At 37.1% G+C, this 25,483-nt stretch overlaps 4 protein-coding genes across 7 annotated transcripts; all 4 read left to right on the forward strand.

The window, feature by feature from the left end:
- The first annotated feature begins 3,382 nt into the window (after positions 1–3,382).
- Positions 3,383–7,623, forward strand: LOC121982081 (cellulose synthase-like protein G2). Of its 2 annotated transcripts, none has more exons than XM_042534966.1 (6): positions 3,383–4,075; positions 5,163–5,330; positions 5,636–5,761; positions 5,877–6,296; positions 6,404–6,751; positions 6,847–7,623. In XM_042534966.1, exons 1-6 carry the CDS (start codon positions 3,386–3,388, stop codon positions 7,396–7,398), a joined length of 2,304 nt encoding a protein of 767 aa, XP_042390900.1. In that variant the 5' UTR covers positions 3,383–3,385; the 3' UTR covers positions 7,399–7,623. The 2 variants fall into 2 exon arrangements, with proteins under 2 accessions (XP_042390900.1, XP_042390901.1); XM_042534967.1 differs by having other exon boundaries at positions 5,178–5,330.
- Positions 7,624–10,587: 2,964 nt separating this feature from the next.
- On the forward strand, positions 10,588–12,678 carry LOC121982082 (short-chain dehydrogenase TIC 32, chloroplastic-like). 2 transcript variants are annotated; one of them, XR_006111999.1, is made up of 3 exons: positions 10,588–11,174; positions 12,177–12,230; positions 12,348–12,678. XR_006111999.1 is itself a non-coding variant. In XM_042534969.1 (2 exons), the coding sequence occupies exons 1-2, from the start codon at positions 10,868–10,870 to the stop codon at positions 12,437–12,439; spliced, it is 399 nt and encodes a 132-aa protein (XP_042390903.1). In that variant the 5' UTR covers positions 10,588–10,867; the 3' UTR covers positions 12,440–12,678. The 2 variants fall into 2 exon arrangements, 1 of the variants encoding a protein (XP_042390903.1); XM_042534969.1 differs by lacking the exon at positions 12,177–12,230.
- Positions 12,679–16,940: 4,262 nt separating this feature from the next.
- On the forward strand, positions 16,941–22,836 carry LOC121982083. 2 transcript variants are annotated; one of them, XM_042534971.1, is made up of 6 exons: positions 16,941–18,001; positions 18,896–18,984; positions 19,063–19,167; positions 19,244–20,032; positions 20,458–20,680; positions 21,760–22,243. In XM_042534971.1, the coding sequence occupies exons 1-6, from the start codon at positions 17,701–17,703 to the stop codon at positions 21,771–21,773; spliced, it is 1,521 nt and encodes a 506-aa protein (XP_042390905.1). In that variant the 5' UTR covers positions 16,941–17,700; the 3' UTR covers positions 21,774–22,243. The 2 variants fall into 2 exon arrangements, with proteins under 2 accessions (XP_042390905.1, XP_042390904.1); XM_042534970.1 differs by having other exon boundaries at positions 16,944–18,001; positions 22,224–22,836.
- Positions 22,837–24,149: 1,313 nt separating this feature from the next.
- Positions 24,150–24,884, forward strand: LOC121983302. The gene has a single exon (XM_042536241.1). It carries the CDS (start codon positions 24,212–24,214, stop codon positions 24,740–24,742), a length of 531 nt encoding a protein of 176 aa, XP_042392175.1. The 5' UTR covers positions 24,150–24,211; the 3' UTR covers positions 24,743–24,884.
- The last annotated feature ends 599 nt before the right edge of the window (positions 24,885–25,483 follow it).

Raw genomic sequence — 25,483 nt, forward strand, 5'->3', positions numbered from 1 at the left:
ATTTCTACCTACTGGATTAATTAGAAATTTTCTTGGTATATATTTTCTTGTTACTTTTTTGATTTGACCCTTATATAATCTATAATACTAATTTAGCCCTTGATAACTTCTTAAATTTTAAGTATCAAAATTCGAACATGTAGAATTCTTCAAATTTTCTATTTGTTCTTTCAATTTTCATCTTGTCGAAATCTTTTAATCGACAAGATTTTGCTAAAGTTCATTTTAGTTATATGTTTTCCTTTAATAATTTGTTTATTTTCATTTTCTATATAATTGACAAGAATTCTTAAATAGCATTTTAATAAACTTGTTGAATTCTTATATAGCATTTTAATAAACTTGTATAACTTGTCAGAAAATAGAGATCGTACCTGACTTATATTATCGATCTCGTTATCTGATGCTCCCCTTGTAGTGCTGCTTCCATCTGACGTTGCTCCTCCTTCATCGATACTCTCGATACTTATTCTGAATGAGCTTGTTTCATCATCTTCTTGGTGATTTGACATAAGTAAAGGTCCGACGTAGGCTTCAATCTCCAACTCTGATGGCGATGTTTCGTCTTACATCACCTTTAGGTTCTTGTACTTTTTCTAGTCAGTCTTTTGTCCTTGTCCTTGTTCTTCAGTTTTGGATAGTTGTCTTTGAGGTCCCTTTCTTCATTGATGTGAAAGTATCTCACTCTCTTTTTCTTCTTTTCTTGGCCTGCACTTCATTGAATTTATTAGATTAAAAAATTTCTTAATTTTTTTTTATCATAAATGTTGTTTCATCATTGTCGAGGGAAGTATCGACGTCTGATTCATCCTTCTTAGATTTTAGGGCAATGTTGTTTGATTTTTCTATGTCCTGAGTATCTGCACAAGGAGCCTCATGAAGTGCAAAAGTAGAGAATAAACTTTCAAGCGTATTTACCTCGAGGTCCTTAAAGATGTAGTAAGTATCTACTAAGGCTGGAGTTCTCGGAAAGACGTTAAGTGTGTACCTTAAAGAGTCACGATTTGTTACATTTTCCCTAAAGTTGTTGAGCTGGGTGATCAGATCCTTGATCTTAGCATGGAGTTAAGCTACCTTCTCTCTCTTGTTCATCCTGAGATTCGTCAGTTGACTTCGGAGGATATCTCGTCTCGCCAATATTTCTTTAGAACTACCCTCGCGAAGTTCAGGAATATCTCCCAAAGCTCTTTTGCAGAGTCGTAGCTTTCGATCCGGCTGACCTCATAGGGCGGAATATCTCCCAATAGCCATGAAGTCGACTTGTTCCTTCTTTGTCCACATGTACTCTTCTTTGTCGACTTCTTGTTGATCCTTAGGTGCTACAAAATCATATTTTATAATTAACAAAATTTCAAATTCTATCTTGAAGAATACCTCTATGCGCTTTTTCTACGTTGCGAAGTCTCCCTCGAATTTCGACGAGTAGATGCTGGATCTGGTCATCATCTTTGTGCTTCAGTCGACTGTTAATCCTTCTGATGTAGTTGGGCTCTGATACCACTTGTTGGTGCTAGTGTGGCCGACTAGAAAGGAGTGAATAGCTTGAAATAAAATTCAACCCTTTCTCATTCTTTTGACTTTGATTAGTAACCACAATTAATTTACTGAAATAATTAACATAGAAGAAATAACAACTTATAAAAGAAATACGTAAGAAGATCAGAATTTACTTAGTTACAATCTAGGTGGTTGTTAATCGAAGACAGATGAAAGCAGTAGAAAGATCTCCTTTATTGAAAATGGAGAAGTCTCTTACACTCTTTGATAGCTTAGAAAGTTGTTAGGAAATGAATACAGAAGTTAATGTCTATTTTCAAGCTTCAGGGGTCTTTTTATAGCTTCTGGAAAACTTTATCCGAAGCTAGAAGACACCTTCAAATGGTTTCAAGGCGCCTTCAATTAGAAAAGTTTTATCGCCAAAGATAAAACTTTATCTTCGAACAACGGTCATCTGAAGCCGCCTCCAACGGGCTAGAAGACGCTTTCGGCACAGTTCATGGAAGGCGCCTTCCAAGCCATTAAAGACGCCTTCCCTGAGGCAGACCGGCTCCTTAGCCGATCTTATTTGGGTGATGCTCCAGCCGTCCAAAGTTGAGCTCACACGAACCTAACTCCGGTCTTCTCCTTGAGCAGACTTCCGTTCCAGTTTCTCATCCCTCAGAAGTGTCGATACGCCTTTTTCGCTCCACCATCGTACTCTTCCGAAGCTTCTTGTCCCTCGGATGTACCAAGCCTGTTGATTCGATTTTCATGCCATCCTTCTCGTTTGTCGCATCTTCCGCTCGACTTCTTGCGTTCCTAAGTCTCTGCACACTCAGATGGAATATATCAAATACACAAAACCTAACTAGACTTAGTTGATCACATCAAAACCAACTCAAGGTACTTACAGTTATATATGACCTCTCAAAGCTTACCTAACATTCATATTGTAACCGTTATAAAATCATAGTTGCTATAAATATGTGACAACTCAATTATAACAGTTATGAAGCTTGTGTTCTAGCTACAGATTTATAGCTCTTAAAGCACCCCCTAGTTCACTATTTAGGTGGGAAATATAGGTTAGAAAAAATAATGATAATAGCAATTACGAAACTTGTATAGCAATTATGATTTCATAGTCATTATAATATGCTCTCGATTCATGATTTAAGCGGAGAATATAGATGAGAGATAAAAACAAGATATTAATTAGGTAATTGTAAATGAGATTGAAAGTCCTGTATATTAAAAAATATTAAAAAAATAATAAATTCGGGTAGTTCTGGGTGACAGGTCTAGTTTCGTAGAACTTTCTCACCGATCATTAGATTAAGAAGTCTAAAGAAGTCTAGTATTCTTCGATGTCCGTCCCATTTGAGGAGATGATTCCAAAAATATTTGTCCATTTAAGTTACTTCAAAATTATAACTGTTGTTAAAATATTTGATATTTTTATTTTTTTAAAAAAATTAATTACATTTTAAAAAGTATCCTGTTCTTTTATCGCCTCGGTGACTGTGCCATGTGCGGCCGAAAGTCCAATTTTAAAAATATCAATTTATTAATGAATAGATAAACATATAAATAAACTATTTAAAAAATATATAATGAAATCTTATTATTTAATTTTTATATGTGTAAGTAGAAAAAAATACTTTCAAGAATATTTCAATCGTTTGTATATTTTTTGTTTTTTTTGCAAATTTCCTTATTTCTGTCTGAGTTTTGTTTGATAAGCAAAATATTTCTGCTTTTAGTTCAGGGGTAATTGTTAAATATAGTACGAGTATTTTGAATGATTAATCAGGGTCCACAAGTAGAATAATTAAATATTATGGGACTAAAAGGGAATTAAACCCACTATTTAAATGGAACAACCCACTGACAGATTTGGCCCTGAATGACCAAATCGTCAACCTTGGTCATTACCCAATCCCTTTCCTTTGGCCTTTGCTACATACATGCTTGTCCGATCGAAGAAGAAGAAGACGACGACGACGAAAGCTTAGGAGAACAAAGATCGAGATCTGAAAGTACGATGAAGACATCAGGTCCATTCCACGCCGTCCGCGTAAGCCCCCTCGCGCCCCTCAACCGCGCCCACATCCTCCTTTACTCCCTCGCCCTCTTCGCCGCCCTCCGCCTCCGCCTCCACTTTCCCGCAACCTCGCTCCCTTCCTTCCTCCTCCTCGCCGCCGACCTTCTACTCGCCTTCATGTGGTTCACCTACCAGGCCCTCCGGTGGCGTCCCGTCCGACGCCGCGAGTTCCCCGATCGCCTCCTCCACGCGGTTGCCCCCGACAACCTCCCCGCCATCGACGTCTTCATCTGCACCGCCGACGCGCTGAGGGAGCCGCCGGCGAGCGTAGCCTCCACTGCGCTCTCCGCGATGGCATTCGACTACCCACCGGAGAAGATCTCCGTCTACGTGTCCGACGACGGCGGATCCGCGGTCACGCTGCTGGCGTTCGCGGAGGCGGCGAAGTTCGCCAGGTATTGGCTTCCTTTCTGCAGGGAGAACGGCATCGTCACCAGATCGCCAGAGGATTACTTCAGATCCGTCGAGGGTGGGGAACCAGAGACCGTCAAGGTACATTCCGAGATCCATCGTTGCGTCATAATGCATGTTTATTTATGCATTTATTTATTTATTTTTGTGTGTGTGTGAGAATGTGTGCTTATCTTAAGGCAGCAATGCAGGTACATCCAACACAGAAATAATTATTTAAGTGAAATAATTTATTTAATTTTTCTAGTAACAAATTTATATAAAGTCAGATAAAGTTGTGTGTTGGGATTCTTGTTCTCAAATTTTCACCTTTTTCTATTAATATTGACGACCCTTTCCCGATTTCTTGTTCTTTTTTCCATTTTTTGGAATTATTTTGTCTCTTTCTGTTCTATCAACTGCTTTCTGCATAACTGTGTCATGTGCGTCTACTTGAGTTGAGAGAGGGAAGAAGCAAAGTAGAAAAAAGATATGCCACAGTTATCTAGCATGGAAGAAGAAATGAAAGTGACAAATGAAAACAATGTAGGGCTCTTCACTTTTAATTTCATTGGAAAGCGGATGAAGAAAGAAAGAAAATTTAATGAAAAAACTAGCTTAATCATTGTGCAAAAAAGACGGGTCCCGCCGCCCAACGGCCCCCTAGGCTCCACAGGAAAAAACTAGCTTAATCATGAATAGATATCTTGAGGATGACAAAATCAAAAACTAATTTTGTCATTTTCCGTTAATATTTTTGAGACAATAAAGAAAACTCTTCTTCACTCCCTTTCTTTGTCACCGCTCTCTCTTTTCTCTGTTGCCCCTTTCTTCCTCATCCCCTGCCTCTACTCAGCGAGACACTCTATCTGTGTTGTTGCTGGACAAATAAATTTGCTCTGCAGAAGGCAATAACTGGCCTGGAAAAGAGAGTATTGCACTTGCTTGCTTGCATAAACTAACTAAGTTGAGACATGGAATAAAATAAGCAATAAACCAGATAGGTAATTGGTTACTTGGTGCAGTTTAGTTTGATTTGATTCCCTGATTTTTACTGCTCAGTTAGTTATTGTGATTGTTATTTGATTAAATACTTCAATTAGAAACTGCCACAATGAATTTCATGATGGGAAATTCGATAGCAAAAATGGGCATTGAGTTTTTAAAGTAGCTATTTTTTATGTTTAAGGATGTTTTTTCTCAGTTGGAGAAGATGTTTCAAGCATTGAAAGAGAAAGTAGAAAAGGCTTTGCAGAGAGGTGATATATGCAATGATATAACCCAGGGAGAAGAAGAAGAAGAAATTTTGAAGAAATGGAAAGGGTTTATCCGCAATGACCACCCTTCAATAATACAGGTCTCTTCCTAATACAGACTTTATTTTAAAAAGAAACGTATTATACACTCTTGTATTATTATGACTAGCAAAAATAAACTCTTTGACTGATAGAAGTGGTGATTCTCTGTAATTGTTTCCTTGGGTTGATTTTAATTCAGTTTTAACAAACGTTCAAACTTCAAAAGGCTGAAGTACACTGGCAAAACTGTTAACAATAATGATGCTATAGAAAATCTGTAAAATCAATTGAATATTGGCAAAATTTGAATGCATGTTTTTTTTTAATGCATCTTCTAAGCTAGTTTTTCCCCCATTTTGTACAGGTTTTACTCCAAAGCAGTAAGGATTCAGATGTCACAGGGAAGCCATTGCCAAATCTCATCTATGTATCTAGAGAGAAACGACCTACTTCTCATCATCACTTTAAAGCAGGGGCTCTCAATGCTCTGGTAAATGACAAAAAAAGTAGATTTAGGTTCTAAACTCATTGCATTATCTTAGTCGTGCAACCATAATTTATTATGATTTTTTTTTTTTTTTATTTATCTCCATTCTGCATTGAAGACAAGAGTATCGAGCACCATGAGCAATGCCCCACTGATCCTTACCTTGGACTGTGACACATACTCAAATGATCCTCGGTCTCCACTCCATGCGCTCTGCTACTTTCTGGACCCTGCCATGTCTTCCAATCTTGCATTTGTTCAATTCCCACAAATTTTCCAAGGACTTAACAAGAATGATATCTATGCAACTGAGGTAAAGCGACTATACACCATCAATCCGAGAGGAAAAGATGGACTTGGAGGTCCAAATTACGTTGGCACTGGTTGCTACTTTTCACGATGCTCCTTGCAAGGAAACACATTGCCACCATCCCTTCCTCGGCAACCTACTGATTCAATTTCTTCAGAATTTGTAATAAGAAAAGCTCGTGAAGTGACAAGTTGCACTTATGAACTTGGCACGAAATGGGGTACTAAGGTAACTACTTTAACTCATATGTTTGTATTTCCAGCATTGCATTTGATATGCTGTTTTTGCTGTTGGTTGCTGATAAATTGACTCTCTTGGCACCTCTTGACTTGCAGATTGGCTTCCGCTATGGGTCACTATCTGAGGACTTCCATACAGGCTTACACCTGCACTGTCAAGGATGGAAGTCGGTGTTTTGCTACCCTGAGAAGCCAGCTTTTCTCGGTGATGTACCGCAGAATCTAAATGATGTTCTAAGCCAGCGCAAGAGATGGTCTGTGGGGCTCTTCGAGGTGGCCTTCTCAAGGTATTGCCCTTTGACGTTTGGCACCACGAAAGCTTCATTTCTAGAGGGCTTAAGCTACGCACATGAGGCCTTTTGGGGCAGTTGGTCCATTCCTATAACAATATACTGTATTCTTCCACAGTTAGCACTCATATATGGTACCCCGCTGTTCCCAAAGGTACATATGGCTTCTACCTTCTCCTTTAGCTTCATCGACTTAACATAATGCTGGACCTTATATGACGGCAATACTTTAAACTTGTGTTATTTTAGGTCTCTAACCCTCTCTTCTACTTGTATGCCTACCTCTTCCTTGCTGCTTATGTCCAAGACCTTCTCGAATTTTTAGCTGCCAAAGGAACCATTCGGAGATGGTGGAATGACCAGAGAATGTGGATGTTCATAGGCCTCACATCGTATCTCTTTGGAACAATTCAATTTCTGCTTAAAAAAGTCGGCGTATCTTCTCAAGGCTTCAATGTGACTAGTAAAGTAGTAGAAGATGAGCAGAGAGAGCGATACCAAAAAGGTGTATTTGATTTCAGAGCACAATCGCCATTCTTTGTGTCACTCGGGACAGTGGCCATTGTAAACTTGAGCTCCTTTGCAGTGGGACTTGGGAGAGCTGCGAGCTTGCAAGGGAGCTTGGACGAGTTGTTTGCGCAGCTGTTCTTGTCGGCATGTGTTGTGGCCAACTGCTGGCCAATCTATGAAGCCATGTTTCTTAGAAGCGATGGAGGTAAAATGCCGAGGATGATCACTGTCTTCTCATTGCTAGCAGCTTGTTTCCTCCATGGAATTGGGTACCTCATGTTCAGCGTTTGATCTTCTGCTACTTGATTGGCGAAGAATCAAAATGTAGTATTTGAGCCCGACATCCAGCGTCAGCCTAGACTGAAGGGATGCCATTTGCACTAGAATTGCCGTGGAAAATGAAAGCAGCGGGGATGGTATTTGATTTTTCATACAAGGAAATTGGGCATATCTAGATGGTGAATGTTTTCCTATCTATAGACCCGAAGTTATCAATATAATTCAGTTTTGTGCAAAGATCTTAATTTTTTTATTTCTAAAATGCTTTTGTTTACCATTGAATTTAATTTAAATTTCTTTAATATTATTTAAAATTCTTTCAACATTAGTCAAAATTATTTGAAACGTTGATTGAAATTATTTTAATTTGATCAAAATTATTTCAACATGATATAAAATTACTCATCAAAATTACTTTAATGTTATTTTAATACTGGTCAAAATTATTTCGATATTATTTAAAATTGCTCCAATATTAATAATAAAAAATTAACGTCGATAAAACTTATTTCAACGTTTGTTAAACATATTTCAACACGATTTAAAACTATTTAACATGGGTCAAAATTGTTCGAATGTTGGTCTAATTAGGATTGTAAATAAGTCGAGCCGAGTCAAGTTTTGAGGTGTTCAAGTTTATTTGATAAGGTAATCAAGTCGAGCCGAGTTTAAAATAAACCAAACTTTTGAAATGAGTGCTCAAGCTTGGCTTGGTTTATTTTTTATGAGCTTGAGCTTGTTTGAAGCTTGACTTGAGCTTGGTTCATTTAGATATTAAACTCTCAATTCAAACTTGGCTTAAGCTTGGCTCGAGTTTGGTTCGTTTAGATGTTATTAAGCTCTCAATTCAAGCTTGTTTGATTGTTTGAAACTTTTAGCTGTTTGATTGGTTATTGAGCTTGATAATTTAAATTTATTTATTTATTTTATTATTTATTTAACATATTGAAAAGAGTTTTATTAATGAATATGGTTCACGAACGTTGTTCACGAATATTGTTCACAAACGTTAACGAGCTGAACACATATGTGTTCAAGCTTATTTGTTTAGCTTAACGAGCTGTTCAAGTTTGTTTGTTTAATTAATCTTATGTATATTGAACGAACATAAACAAGCTCTTACCAAACCGAACACCAAACTTGTTCACGAACGCTTGGTTCATTTATAGCTCTAGGTCTAAATCGTCTGTTCTAAACAGTGGTCGGATCTAACGCGCTGGAGAACAAATGTGATGAGCCAACAGTGGATGGTTAAGTGCATAGGTTGCACAGACCTGATTGACAAAGCAGATGGGATTAGCCTACCAAACTTGCATATGAATAAACTTGATGTCAAATAAGACTTAATAGTTTGCCAAATAAGACTTCACAGTTTGCCAGATTACTCCCTCACTATGTTTTTTTTTTAATTGACAAGGGGTACCCAATTTACCTCCATTAATTAGTGATTGATTTTGTCCTATAAAAATTTTGTATCGATCATATATAAGTTTTTTATCAGAATAAATTAAGAAGTGTTTGCTACGATCAATCCAATATTCCTAAGTCAACCATTTATTAAGAAAAATTTATTCGTTAATTCTTCAAAGTTAAAACTCAATCCTTAAAAATATGAAAAAGAAGACATCATACAATTGCAATCGTAGCTATTCTTTCTTGATTATTTTTTTTTAATTGGCACTAAATATCTAAGCTTTTGATTCAATTAATCCAGGGAGTGACCGATTAAGTCTTACAAAAAATTTTATCGTTCATCTGAATAAATCGATGGAATATATATAGAAATTTATCTTGACAATTAATATTCTTACATCGGCTGTCCATTAGGGAGAAAATCAGCTCCCCACTAATTTGATCAGATGTGAGGTGTTATTTAATTTTGATGATAACGGGTTGGCTACTTGCTGACAGAAAGTGAGATGGATCAGTTCGTGATGTCAGATTTCATGAATGGGCCTTTTGTTTTGCAGGTGTGGATTTAATAAGCGGTGGTGCTTCATGTGATATCCCATACGCGGTGGTCCAAGGAATTCAACAAAGCTCAAAATCTTGCCAAACACTTTCATGTAACTGATTGTTTTCTTCCCAGAGGTTGTTCATGCATGTAACTGTGATTGTTTTTCTGCCAACAGGTTGTTGCACATGATTTCAGAATCAACGTGGTAAAAGGTGAGTCGTTTATCCTAGCGTCCCTCAACACAGAAGAGGTAAATCATGGATTACTATTAGCTATTAGTGCAGTGGCCATGATACGGGGGAATACATACTCAAACGCGCAGAGTTTCAACCTTATTACGTAATATGACAACATCTCATGCCTTAATCACCGCACCGTCCCAAGAAGACATATAATTTCATAATCAAGTGACAAAAGATGATTCGCTCGTCCCAATACCCCGTCAACTCGTTCCTAGGCCAACACAAAGGAGGTAAATCACAGGTAACTACTAGCCATTAGTGCATGCGGCCAAGACACAGGAAAAAACATACTCAGACACACCGAATTTTGATCCCGACCAAATACTCGTATGACAAGACCCCATGTCTCAATCACAATGAACCGGTTGGCATCTTAATTGTGCTCTAGAACCGAGTAATGATCGTGAAATCTCCACGAAATTGACTTATATAAACTCTTTGTGACGACTACATTCCTTAGACAACTATAATCTACTTCTTAGTCAACTAATTTTTGCCACGTAGAGTCATAGACCGTCTCTTCTAGATATAGAAGATGTCATCCATCAAGTGTATCTTTAGTTTATTAGAATACTTGGAATTGTTGACGTCGTTCGAGGCGATGAATAATGATTTGCGATTTCATTCGATCGTTTTTCGTTCATTGTGCTTGTCGATAAAGAATTAAACCTGCAATGGAAAGATACAAATACGAGAATAAACACTACAAGAAAATTAAGATTTTATAATATTTAAAAGACAATATTTTTTTTAAAAAACATTGTCTTTTTTTTTAACAACGCTTTTAGTGAAAAACGTTGTCTATTTCTTTATTTTTTTATTAATAGAAAATATTTTTTTAAAAATCATTGTCTATTAGTGATTTTTATGGGTCAAACATAATATTTTTTAAAAAAGTGTTGTCTATTAATATTAATGTCTACGACAACGATTTTTAAAATGTGTTGTCTATTGTCAAGCACTCATTTAAATCTGGGATGATTTAAACAGTTAAAAGCAACTAAGGAGTAGAAAAACCTAGATTTCACTTTGGCACCCACATTTCTCCCGAATCTCTCCTACCGAACCCCTCTCACGCATAGTCTTCTCCTCCCAAATCCCTCTCATGCGTACATACTAGTCTCCTCATCTCATCTTATGCCCTCTCCGTCCAACCCCTCTTCGACGAACCCTCTTCGCGAACCTCTCCTCTGAACTCCTCTCCGTCTAACGATATTCTGTTGAATCCCTCTCCTGCTGAACCTAAAATCCAGCTTTCGAATTCAGGAGCCATCATCTCTTCATGCTGCAAATTTCTCCCAATCGGGAGAAGTGCTACAACCGGCTTCATCAATCCACAGCCTCTTCGTCGGTAGATCTCTTGTCGGAGAAGCTTCATCCAGCCATCCCACACAGCTTCTTAGTCATGAGCACAACTCAACCCACTCCATCCGGATCACACTTGCAATCCCTCTCTGATCAGCTCTTTATCTGTAGCTCTTCTTTCGAGAATCGAACAACAACCGTCTCTCCTTTCAGGCCTTCCAAACTCCTCAGATCAGTTCCATCTGAAGCTTCCAACAATAACCTTCAAGATCCGAATAACATTGGTTCGATTCCTTGTGTAACTTGTTGGTTCTTTACTTTTAAGTCTTGAATTGTAATGGAGTTGTCATTTCCTCTTTTGATTGCATACATTTTGCCTCGTTTGTTTCCTGCATGTTAAGTGTTTGAAGAAATGTTTGTTACATTAGATTCATTCAATTTTGCAATGTTTTAGTTTAATTGCTTGCAATATCATTTGTATTGAATGGTAGGTTGGTTATGTTTGTTAATTAGATAATTTTGCTACAACTTGGTTTGTTTCATATCATCCATTTATCATCATCGTAGTTAATTGTTAGGTTTCATTTGAAGTACATTCACTTAGTTGTTCTTATTTGTTTATTGAACCTCAATTTACCAAAAGCATCTTGTCTAAGGATTAACACTCATTGTCATACTTCTCAGATACAGTGTACATGCATTATTTCATGAGGATGACTGATCTTACATCATGTCATCTTGTCTTTTTGTATATTAGAATCTTAGTTGTTGAGTGCTTAATTCTTTAAGTTTACAATGGTCATACATTATTAAACTTACAGTGAACATACATTATTTCATAAACGATGATCGACACATGACCTCTTAGTTGTCTATAGTTTTGCTTAATAAGATTTTTAGTTGTTAATTACCTCATTCTTTAAATTTATAGTGAAACATACGTTATTAAATTATTTCAACTACTATCAATGTTTCATATCAAATCTTAAACTCATGATTTTACATTCAACTTGTAATCCAAGCATACAGGTTGTTGTCCAAGTCTATGTATATTGGTGAGGACCAACTGATTTAATAGTTATAGTTCTTTTCAAACTTGTTGTATCACATTTGTCATATTACATTAATTGTGCCCACATGATCTAGTGTGAAAGATATTGCTAATGGGTAATTAAGTATCTTGTGTTTTTATTCGCCTTATCTAAAAGTGAATGAATCATGCTAATTTACAATTTGGTTGGCAATGTTTTGTTTTGTCTTGTTGATAATTGTATTTTATCTTTCAGATTTTGAAGATATCAAAAGTATGAGACACTCGAATGCAGACAAGTGATAATTAGGTTTAATCTATCAATCATTACCAACCCATGGCGATTATGATTAACTGTTCTTCATGAGCTGTGCTATTATTCATTTTTTTGCAATCTTACTGATATGTTTGTTCTGTAATCTTACAGGAGCAGCAACTACATGCTATGTAGCACTGCATCCGAACCTTAGGGGTGTGACTGGGAAGTACTTCGACGAAGAATTATCAAGAAGACTTTGAGATTTAAGCGAGAAGATGTTAATGCTAATGAGTAAAGAACATTCAAGTCAAGATGATAAGTAGCATCTATCAAGATCCTTTAAGTTCATGCAACAAAATGTAGTCGATAGGAGTAGTTTTGAGTATCTCCTAATTAAAATTTCTTTATATTCGAGTAATTATGTTTGTTATAGAAGTTGAAGGATGATAATTTATATATTTATCTTGGTTGATTATTTAATAATATGTTATTCATTGAAGTAGATTCGTTTTCATTTATCTTTTATTTATCTTTGATATTAAAAGACAATAGTTTAAAATCTCTTGTCTTTTGCTAAAAAAGATAATATTTTTTTATGCGTTGTGAAACTATTGTCTTTGCTAAAAAAGACAACGTTTTTTATGCGGTGTCTTTGAAAAAAACAACAACGCTTTTAAAACGTTGCAAAAACATTGTCTTTGTTACAAACGACAATATTTTTAAAACGTTGTCTTTAGTAGACTTTTAACAATAGTACTTTTAACAACGCTTTTTCAGCCACATAAATAATGCTTTTAAAGCGTTGTCTATTAGCTTTTTTCTTGTAATGATTTTTTGTGACTTAGAACCCTCAATTTTTACTCCACGGTCTAGTCCTAGCGATACTCTTACCATGCCTTCTCCTTATGAGACATCTTTTGGAGGTAGAGAAACTTCTTACTATATCTCTTCTTACAAATAATACAAAGCAAATATAAATGCACAAATGGAATCAAAAGATATCGAACTAATTAAATGTATACAAACGAAGTTGGCTTTGCCCGTTGATCGCGTTGATTTGCCTCTTGAGGTTTGTAAATATAACAATAACTCCTCAAAAACCTCTGAGACTCGACTTCAAAAATCTTCTTGAAATCCTTCACTTACAATTTTCACGTCGAGACTAATTTTTATCTATTAATCAACTGTTCATCACTATTAGTCGATTGTTTTATTGAACATTAATGTTGCAATTAAACAATTAAAAGACCTTATTCTTATTTTTGAAGAATATAAAGAGTTTGTATATGATAAAGCCACGATAGAAGCGAAGCAAATGATTGAAGAAATAGAGATTGAAGCTACATTCAAAGAAAATGTATTATTCAAAAAGAGAAATAATTTAATGAAAGTAATAGTAAAGATGTAATGCAATCAGTTGAAGAAGAAAGAAACAATACAGTTAACTATTTCTCTTCTTAATGGATCAAGTTACTTCTTCGATTTGAACAATTTTAGAAGTATAAAGAAACATTTGAGTTTTTGTTCAATTAAGAGAGATTGACATTTATAAATGATAATAGCCTAATGAAATAGATTTTGAAAAAAAAAACTTTGAGATATAATGACAAGTCATATATTGATGGAAATGATTTATATATGAGTTATCAATCTTGAAACAGCCTTCACCGGTGGAAGAAAAAAAAACATTAGATGTTTTAAATTATCTGAAAAATATAGATGAATATTATCCAAATATTCATGTTGCCTTGACTATATGGTACAATGGCATTAGCAAAAAGGAATTTTTCCTAGTTGAAGTTGATTAAAATATATTTTCGATTAATCATATTATAAGAAAGATTAAATGGATAGATGATATTATCTATTAAAAAGAAAATAGTTAAATATCTTAATTATATAAACTTAATTGATATTTTTACAACCAAAACAGCAAGATATTATTACTAATATTAATATTTTTTATTAATTATATTTTCTAATATTAAATGTTATTTAATTTCATATTTTACTTTACATATTATAGGCTCACTAAAAAATAATAGTAATATGCATGCATTGTCCTTTTTTAGCTAAAATGGAAGCAAGATTAGGGGGCGCTTATTTCAGGTAAGGAAATGGAAAAGGATATGAGAATGATTGTAAATATTAATGAAATGGGAATAATACCTATACCCCTCATATTACTCAGGAATGACCCATTCCTCTATTTAGAGTAATGAATCTGTGGGTTCCACCATCATTTCCCCAAACCAAGCACCAAGTTTCATTTTATTTCCATTCCAAACCCCCCGTACAAACAGTACTCCCTTACTGTATTAAATGATTATTGGTAACATTTATTTTTTTTTATATTTTGAAATATTCATGTTACGTTACTATATATTTTGTAGGTTCGCTAACAAGTTTTTATCACACGTTGAAAGGATGATCATATTTTAAAGTGTGGATGATTTTTATAGTTAAAATAGCAGTAAAGTATTGTAAAGGAGTCCTTTATTTTTGAAGCTAGCTCGACTCATGTCATTAAAATCTCATATAAGATACCGATGTGACTATTTGGTCTTTAATCTATTAATGATTTTTCTATGCTCCCATACATGCATTTGCTACTACAAGATATATATAGAAATATGGACTACAAATATTTATATGATTTTGTTGATACTTCTACCAACCATAGCAACGAATTATTCTTGTTGGAGTAAACATTTTTGAGGGTCAAAAGTTGATGATCAACGTGTTCTATTACCTAGAGTTTTGCTAAATAATGACAAAGCGAAGAATAAGTATGGGAGATGCATGCAAACAAGTCGACCATAACTAAAAGATCTTATAAATTTCCTTTAGACGAGAGTTAGCTCTACAAATAGTTCTCGTGTGATTTAAATTTAGGATATTGTTTGGCTAATATATAATCACAGTCGTTTACAAATTTCTCACTCAAAGGCTATAGATGTATCTAGACATGTCAAAATAACTACAAATATCCATTCTTAGGGGCTTAGAAATGCTCCAAATGATTCAAGATATATAGACTATTCAATAATTTTAGCAAAACTATTACACAACTATTTTGCAATTATACTATAAATCTAAATTATATCGATGCACTACTATATATGGGTTTAACTATTTCATCTACGGTTTTACTTTGTCATGACTAAAAAGAATGCCCATTTTATGAAATTAAATTTTACCAATTATATTAAGGTTTTTTTTGTCTTTATGATGCGGTGGTAAGGAGGGGTCCATCTTGAGAAAGGTCTTCGCCACAATGAAGGTCAAAGTTAAGACGGTCAACGCCCCTATCACAGGTCGGGCGAGTAAGTGGTTCGTCCGACCGAGATATGAAAGACCCGATCCGACATCATGATTAACTTGACCACTAGCTGAGCTAAGATGCTCAAGACAGGAAGAAACATAAGTGTCTACGGAAGCAGGCCGAGCGACTACCCCGCTCGGCTTTACATCAATACCCAGATCAGCGGAATAGAGTCATAGCCGAGCAGACTACACGCGGACAACACTACTATAGCCGAGCGACTATCCTGCTCGGTCAAGATACACGTGCAGCAACTAGACAATGGAAGTATGGACCGAGCGACTATCTCACTCGGCCAAAAAGAAGATTTATCAGCCAAACAACGGATACTCCAGCCGAGCGGCCATCCCGCTCGGCCCGGGAATGGACGACACATGGACAGGAAACTCCCAGCCGAGCAGCTATTCCGTTCGGACGAGGAACAGTCAGCAGGATATCCTTCAACACCCTTTTGGGAGTGAGTGCCGTCGAAGGGCGGCGTGGTCAGACAAAGAATCGTACGGCAGAAGCTTCTACTGTCACTTCAGAAATATGCTTAGCCTATTGAGCTACTCTGTCAGAGACACTTTACTGACATGTCTCTTCAAAGAAAGTTTGGGATTAAGTGCCCACTTTAAGAAGCATGCACACACGCTATAGGAGTGCTATATAAAGGGAGGTCTAGACATCGACGAAGGTATGTTTTTCTCACGATCTTTACAGTTGCGCTATAGTTTTCGTTGCTTCTTGCTTCGCCGAAGGTTGACTTGAGCGTCAGATGGCCATCGTCGGGATCCCTTCCTTGTCTCGGCACTGACGCTGCTTGTGTTGCAGGCAAGCGCGGAGTCCCTCGAAGGTCAGCAGGAACTTCATATCTCTAGCATCCACCTCCCCGACTTTCGGACATGATAACTTTCCATAAATTGGACTAGCCAAACAATTTTTTAGATTTTTATAAGAATAAATTGGGCAAAAATTGATTTTATTAAAATATTCTATTAATAAAAAATAAAAGGGTATCATTAATAAATAATTTTAAAAATTAGGATCGCCTTTTATTCTTTATCCTTACAATGTGAATGATTGGGTTAAATTCAGCTTATACTAAATTAAGTGTCAAATTGGGTAATTAAGAGTTATTAAGTAGTTCTGAATTCATAAGAGAGAAAGGTTCCTAAATGTGGCACGTGGCAAAAGGTAATTTATTTATCTTAATATTCCTATTAATCCGTCTCTACATTAATTTAAAAGAGATAAATTATAAATGACTTGAACACATTAGATTTGAACCCTAAAATTTTATTTTGTAATTTTATATCTCTCAATCACCACACCAGCGCGAGGAGTAGAGAGAGATTCCTTAAATGAACTGACGATGATAAATGATGATAACCCCTTTCTATATGATCTCCTGACCCAACCATCTACCCACTTCCTTTCTCACCTCTCGACCCATAGTTCCATATAAATACACCCTCCCTCCTAGAGAGAGAGAGAGAGAGAGCGAGCGAGCTGTGCTCAGGTTCATCGCGATCCGTTTCGTTGCTCTCCTGCTCGTGACGAAGGCAAGAAGCGATCGCTCTTCCTCTGCGATTCTTCACCGGTCACTTCAACGGAGACTTTCCCACATCTCCGTGGCCCCGGTAGCCACTTCGCCTTCTTTCTCCGCGCCGTAGAAGCTCCTCGTCCGTTGCTTACACAAACCCTCGCCCCCTCTTCTCCGGTGGGCTTTCGCTTCCGAGGCTCGGATCGGCGCCGCTGTGTCTCTTCCCCCAGCTGTGTCCGGGTTTGGGTGGCGAACTCCTCGGCCGAACTGTCCATGGAGAGATTCTGGCTGAATCTAAACCCTTTTCGGTTCAGGCTGCTGCGTCGGGATCGATTCCCCTGATAAAGGTGATGCCTGTGAGGTTTTATTGTTTGCTTGGCTCCCTTTTTGTTGGATTTAGGTGCTCTCTTATTTGGGAAAGGGCTTCCGAACCTTACTACCCGTGCTCACTCCCATCCCACCCCTGCGAAGATATCGTTGCCTCAAGCTTTTAGTGCTTATGTGAGCTTTGTGGTTTTGGAGCCCGATCCTACTTCGACTGGGATTATGTTTCTGGGAAGTTGAGATTTCCTAAAACTCTTTTGTCATCGAGTTGTGTAATGGCAAAGATTAGTGTACTTCCTGTGCTTAGGTTTTCTTTTTAGTTTGGAGTGCTACTTTGATTCGGAGCCATGACCATGTCGGAAAGTGGCCCTGATTTTGTAAAATGGAGCGAGAAGTTCATCTCTCAGGAGCGAGGGCATCGTGTTGTTCATTACTACCTTGAGGATTCTTCGGGGGACTCCTACCTTGCAGTCGTTGGCACTGAACGCAGTCTGAGGCACATGCTTTATGTTATCGCAGACGAATTTTGTCAGATGTATGAGGCTGATAAGTTGCAGTTATCTTCCCTCAAATGGAGATCGAGAAGAGAGGTCGTAGATTGGCTTGCTTCATTCCTTCCAGCAGAAGTCTGCTGCCCTCATAATTCAAGTATTAATCTCACTTTGTACTTAATAACTGTTTGTCTTACGCCGATGTGTGTACTGATTTTCCCCCCAAGCTTAGATGCCTTTCTGCATGACTTTTCTCATTGATTCTGTATTTCTAGATGTACCTAGTTTGCATCAGTGCCATGCACGAGTGTATGTGATTGAAACCTTGTATTGGATCCGGATTTTTTTTATCCTTGTATCTAATTGAGCCAAATTTTCTCATGCCGTAGCTATAAATATAAGTCATCAGTCTAAATATTTATGTTAGACTCAAGGCATGCTTGCAATTAATTATAATTAAAATGGATTAGTAATGTTTATGATGTGTGTGATGTTGTCATTGAAGAACTTAAGGGTTCATTTTAAGCTTATTTTCTTATGTTGCAAATAACCTGTGAACTCATAATCATCTTTTGATTTGAGAATCCTCTCTTACATTTCTTTCTTCCACTAGAATTGGTATATCTTCTCAATATAATTATCTGCTTTGGTTCTGATTCTGCTGAAGGGCGTGTGCCCTGGAGTTGTGAGATACACAGATGACAGTTTAGGAATTTTACTATTTTTGAAATACTAGAAATGAACCGCTGCATAGTTACTTCTATACATCCGATTAGCTTTAACAATTGCAAACAACAATTTATGTGAACTTGTTTCTTTAGGAGCTTTGTTATTTTGGATCCTCGTAGATGTCTAAAATAAATGCTTCTGTGATCTGTTCTTTAAACTTAACTTTACACACTGTAATGGAAATCGCTGAATATCTGATTTTTCTTTATTCGCAAGATTTTCTATTCCGTGGTTTTGCTTAGTTTATATTCTCAAAGGTTTCAGCAATATCATTGCGATTTATGCTGTCAAGGACTTATCCAATAAACACCTTATGTCACAGAGTTGCCAAAATTTCCATTGAAGCATGTTTTCAGATCAGGAATGGAAGTTAATAGATGCAATGATACTGGGCGCCACTTACTTAATATGGTGATAATTCTTCTTAGTCTTTTTCTCACATCTACATGTTGTTTGATTTTTTGTAGAATATTCTTAATGTTCTCTCAGGGAAAAAACAATCAATCTGAAATTTCCTGGTCTGGTGCTTCTTGGACTTGTGGAAAGCAGCTCCAGCATTACCGAGCTTTTTCTCGCAATGGAACTACAATAGTAGTAAGTTTGAACATCTCTTGTTTTTCTGATACAGTGTCATGATTTGGTGCTCAGTGATTAACCATCTCTTTTGTAGGCCCATTCTTTTGTCCTTGTAATGTCTGAGGAGGAGACTAGATATCTTGCTTATTTAGAAGATATGTATGAGGATAAAAAAGGGGAGAAGAAGGTTAAAGTACGATGGTTTCATCAAAATCAGGAATTTGCTTGCACGATACCAGCACCTGCCCCTCATCCCTGTGAAGTCTTCATAACACCTTTTTCTCAGGTCATCAGTGCCGAATGTGTGGATGGCATAGCTACTGTATTGACTCCTGGGCACTATGAAAAATGCATGGAGTCAATTTCTTCGTCAGCAGGACTTCGACTCTGTTTTCGCCAGTACAACAAAAATAAATTCAAGCCTTTTGATTTAAGAACTTTGCGTGGTTATTTTAATCAAGATGTTCTTTCATGCTTTGGTATTTGTAATGAGACTGGAAAAGGTGATGAAGAAATAGGCTATGGTTCATTGAAGGAGCAATTTGGTCCCAGGAGAACTAGATTTGTTAAGGTGCGGAACAAGCTTTTTGAAGAACATTTAAGTACTAAACTATCAGGACTTTCAGGTCATGCAGCAACCTGCAGATCTACTTATCAGGATGCAGGGTATGATTTGCCTCAAAGGCCTTTCCCAATGAATTTTGTTGGGTCTCCTGATTGGGTTGCCCCTCCTTTTAAGGTGGGAGAGAAGATAGAGCTTCTTTGCCAAGATAGTGGTATCAGGGGTTGCTGGTTCAGGTGTACTGTTTTGGAATTATCACATAAGAAATTAAAAGTCCGATATGAAGATGTACTAAATGTTGATGGATATGGAAATTTGGAGGTAGGAGTTGTTTTTCTTTTAAAGTTTTGAAGTGAATCATGGACTATTTGCTAGCATGAAAAGAAATGATCTTTCTAGAGATGTTGCTTCGTGGATGTAATTAAAACATTCTTCTTTAGGTATCTTCAGTTGCATTTAGTTCATCCATACAATTATGATGTCTAATACCACCACTAGAACGTAACTGGTAGTGTATTTAGCTTTATGTATTTAATCAACCTTGTTCAAGTTTTCTTTTGTACTAAAATTGCCTCCAAGGCTCCAAGAAAAAAAATCATATAATTATTTTATTTGGATGAATATTTTTTATGAAAAATGATTTTTTTTTTAATGTTGATTCCCTGATTTTCTGCATCTACTATTCAGTAAAGGAGATTTGTTTTCACAAACTGTGTTGCTGATGTATGCTTATTATTATGGTATAGGAATGGGTACCTGCCTTCAGAACCGCAGCTCCTGATAGATTGGGCATGAGATATTCGGGTCGTCTCACTGTTCGACCATGCCCTAATTCTATTGATTTGCTGGATAATGTTGCTCTCCAGAAAGGAATGGCTGTTGATGTAAGCTGGAGTGATGGTTGGTGGGAGGCAGTAGTTATTGAGCTGGGCGACAGCATTGATGATGATGTGCAACTATATTTGCCAGGTACATTCCTAAATTGCTTGAAGTTACTTATTTTTTGTTGTCTAAGGTTTTATTCAAGTGAGTATTGGCCATCAATACCATACCTATTTTATTGTCTAAGGTTCCCTAACAAGAGAATTATCTGTTTTGCACCAACTTTATCGTAGGTATTCTTCAGTCTGTTGACATTTAGTCTAAAGTGTCGATAGACTAAAGATGCTCTTCTATTTTGCCCAGACGAAGCTATTTAGAGGGATGATAACTCTATAATCACGAGGAAATAACTTATAAATAATTGTAATTTGTATTTAATCTAGTACTATTAGTCAATATGGGTAGTTTGCTACAGAGAAGTCATGGTAGCTTTAAATATCGTAAACACTTTGATTAAAAGAGTTGAGAATGTAGAATCACCTTATGGTGTATCATTAACTTTACCTGCCTGTATCTAGTCGGGGGCCGGGGATACTGGGACGTTTGGGGTGAGTGTTATCACCTTTTACCATAGATTAACTACACGATTGAAAAATGCTCTCCAAGCTTGTAATGGACATGCTCCTGGTATTCATCTCAAATACATTGGAGCTGCCATTATACCTGGAATTTATGTCTTTTTATCCTTCTACCCTTCAAAATGTTCACTCAAACTAGTTATGGAACTTGGATCAAATTAAACAACTGGATATTATTTGTCGGAAATATGGACACTTTATTGTCTTGATGCAAGGAATTCTCAGGCCCACTTGTAGTGACATGGAGGTAGGCAGTACGCAACTAAGACCACCCCCCTTGATTTTGCCCTTAATTTTTGGTGTTCATGCTTACAATTACATCCAGTTTTATGTTCCTACTGGATTCACAATGCTTAATAGAGAATTCCAAACCTGCTACCTGAAATGATACTGCAATAGCGTTATAATTTCTGTTATTTTGACTGTTGGGTATAGGAGCATCTCTGCTGCCTAATTTGGGACCAGTAGCACTCAATGTTTCCTAGTTTTTTCTTGGAAATATTTTTATACTAGCACGATTGAGATTATGTTGAAATACAACAATGATGTTAAGACTTCTTATGAGTGGCATGGGTGGACCTATACCAGATGAATTGGGCTGATCGGGCCATGCAGGACAGTCAGTTCAGGTGGATCAAGTGTGCCAGGTGGACTGTATGAGCCCAGGGAGCAGGGCTGGCTGGTTAGATTGAGCTGGCTCATTGGGATGGATTGATTGGCCAAGGCAATTGAATTGGCCGGTTGGTTATGGTTTTGGTAGTTTGTCGTGCCGATTAGATTATTAGATGGGATATTTTTCATTGTAAAAACTATTCGTTATCTATTATGTAAAACATTCTTGCAAACTAAACGTAGGAATTCAAATAAAACACCTAATTCCATCCCAATAACCTAATTCTTTTTCATTCCTTGTCAATTTCATTATTATGAATTAGTTATTCCATCCTATGAACAAAACTGGCCCATTAGCCTTTGCAACTATTGGCATCAGTTTCCTTCTGTTGTATTTAGTAAACAATCAGATTTTCCTAGTAACCCTCCTGATCTTGCAGGTGAAGACATATTCTTAATATGTGAACTAAAAAGACTTAGAATATCTAAAGATTGGATGGGGAACAGATGGATTGATATCACCTCCAAGCCCGATGTCTTGTCCACAATATCTTCAGTTAGCCAAAGGACAAACCCTATTTCATGTCCTCTCATCATCAAGAGGGCGGAATCTCGTGGCTCTGCAATGTCTGATCAAGAATTTATCACTAGTCAGGCAAATTCAGTTGAACAGGATAAACAAGTTGAAGCCGGCCTGGTCGCTAATACTTCTATGCCAATAAGACAATGAAGCAAGTCATGCCAAGGAAATGGTTGAAAGGTGAATTGTAAAGGCAAAGGAAGCGGTGTTGGACCAGTATTAGTGCTTGGTGTATGTGGTTTTGGCTGTGTATATAGTCGAGGATTAGTGCTTTAGTAGTACATAAGCACTTGATTCGCTGAGCTAGCTTTGACCTACTGAAGTAGTTGGCATGTAATCCCCAGCATTTAGGTTAAACCATAATATCTGGAAGGCATGATAGTAATGCTTGTTTTGTCACGACCCTTCATGGTGCCCCAATATTACTGGTACCATGCATCATATGGAATGGACGTCATTAGCATGTTTCTCTACGTTAAATTCTAGTAGTTGTATCAGTTTTGACTGCTTTTCCTTTCTGTAGTGAATTTGCAGTTACTCGATAGGCAGAAGATAAGTTCATTTGTACGTTTTCTACAAGTTGCTTTTCAGATTCTGAAAAAAGCTTGTTTGTCCTAAGGTTAAAGTTGACTATCGTCACTATCTTCCAATCATGAATGTCGCAATGCACTCTCTGCGTCTTAGTGCAAAATTGTGACAATGCACTTTCTTTTTGAAAAGAACGAAAATTGTCAACGAGAGTTCATTCCAAGCTACCCATTTTTTTTAAAAAAAAATGCCTCAATTTTTAAATTATGTAGATTAAACTATTTTTATAGTATAATTCTTAATGTCTTTCTTAAATCTACCATAACATTTTTATTTTGTACAAATCTGATTTATTTTACTCTTAAACAAACCTTATAAATCATCACTTAGCATCAACATTGGTGTTATAATATCTTAAGGTGTTACAATTAGCATCAACATTGGTGTTATAATATCTTAAGGTGTTACAAATTAATATTGATGAGTGTTATAATATCTACCCATTAAAAACATTTAATTCTTTAAATAAGGTTAATATAAAAATTTTTAAAAAATAAAAAATACAAATTTTGGATATAAAAATAAAATGAATAAATAGATAATAGGATCCTCAAATAATCAATATTAATGTTAAAATGAATATGAGTGCATTAATAAAAGAGATATTTTAATATAATAGATATATGACATGTTATTTAGAAAGATGGTATATATCAATGTTCAAACTAATGTGGATGTCTTCTTTGTATTTAAAATTTATTTTCTTAATTTTTAAGTAGCAAAAGATGATTCTATTCACTCAGTCTCCTAGGGGTAGGGATCCTTTGGTCATGAATCTCTAGACCAATTTTGATCCTTTGCTCATTCATTGATTGAATAAGTTGAATCTCATCTGTTTAAAAGGTAAAATCCTATTCATTCATCAATAAATGAATAGAACCTCTTTTGATATAAAATTCTCTGATCCTGGACCTCGCATCCTAGTTAATCCATTCCAAAACTAACACTGACAAATTAAATCACGGTAAAATTCACACGTGAGAATTATAATACTTTATATTAATTATAACACCATTTAAATATTATAGCACTTACATATTAATAAGATATTCTTTTATTCATAAATATCCAATCCTTTTACCATCCTCGCGCTGCAGGGCGGTGCGCTACAATCAACATGCGATTGGGGCGCAAAAACCTGCGTCGCGTTTCGACCAAACCCGGAAGAAAATTAGCGCTCGACCTCGGTCAACGACCGCGCGTGGCCGAACAAACGAATAGCTTCCATGCGCAAGAAGAGATAAGGCGAACCGCGAACGGATGTTGTTGCCCTGCTCCCCCCGCTGCTGCCTTCCTAATCCTATCCAGCCCATGGCGACTGCTAGGCTGCTTCTCCCGCTCGCTTTCACCTCCTTGCCTCGTCACCTGACTCCTACCCTCCGGCGGCCCGTCGTCTGCAAGGCCAAGGACGCCGGCAGCGGCAGCGGCAGCGGCAGCGGCGGGGGCATCGAGATAGCGGCGGGGATTGGGGGCCTTCTTTCCTGCCCGGTGATTGGAATTTCCCTCTACGCGCTTAAGACGACCGGGTGCGGGCTTCCGCCGGGACCCGGCGGCTCGTTTGGGGCGGCGGAGGGAGTGAGCTACCTGGTGGTGGCCGGAATCGTCGGGTGGTCCCTCTACACCAAGGCGAAGACCGGATCGGGGCTGCCGGCGGGGCCCTACGGCCTGCTCGGGGCGGCGGAAGGGCTCTCTTACCTCGCCTTGCTCGCCGTCGTGGTCGTCTTTGGCTTGCAGTTCTTGGAACGGGGGTACATTCCCGGGCCCCTTCCAGGCGAACAGTGCTTCGGCTGAACTAAACCATTCTCCCTCATCTCTTTTTCTGTACTTTGGTCGATTGATGCTTCGATATGTTTATATTTGATCATCATTTTGTAAACAATGGATCGTCTTGTACTAGATTGCTTATAATGTTTTCAGAAGGCTATTTGTTTAATTTGCACTAGATAGATTATTCATGAAGAACATAATTATACAGTTTGATATCGGTTTCATTTTTGACTTTCAGCATTTCTTCTTTTGATTCTTAACTCTCTCTCTTTTTTTTTATCTACTTTTGACAATTTAACAAATACCTAAATTCACACCTCAAAAAACTCACTGAACCAAAACGAAAGCACAGAAAAAAGCTAGAGCTAAAAGAATTGGATTCCATGATTCCAATTAAGGATTTGGTTGTGTGCTCTCAGAAATTTGTAGAATCATAATAATGTGTAGAATTTGTTGATGCGGGATATTAATTTGTTGATGCGGGAAGTATCCGACGATCGAACTTATGTTTTGATTATGTCAAAGGGTTCAAAATTAAGGTGTTTTGGTTTCTAATATGTTGAATAAGTGTGTAGGAAAGTCCTAAGTGGTACTTAGGCAAAAGTCCTAGCTGCGGTTATGCAGGTGGAAAATCCTAGGGGTGGTAACCCTAGGTCATAGGGGGTGGTAACCCTATACGGAAAATCTTGGCGGGCCGTGAGCTTCAAGCAAAAGTCCTAGGGGGGTAACCCTAGGTGGAAAGTCCTAGCGTCGCGAACCAGGTGG

This window comes from Zingiber officinale, chromosome 5A, assembly GCF_018446385.1.
Source record: "Zingiber officinale cultivar Zhangliang chromosome 5A, Zo_v1.1, whole genome shotgun sequence".
In the NCBI taxonomy this organism is placed as follows: Eukaryota; Viridiplantae; Streptophyta; class Magnoliopsida; order Zingiberales; family Zingiberaceae; genus Zingiber; species Zingiber officinale.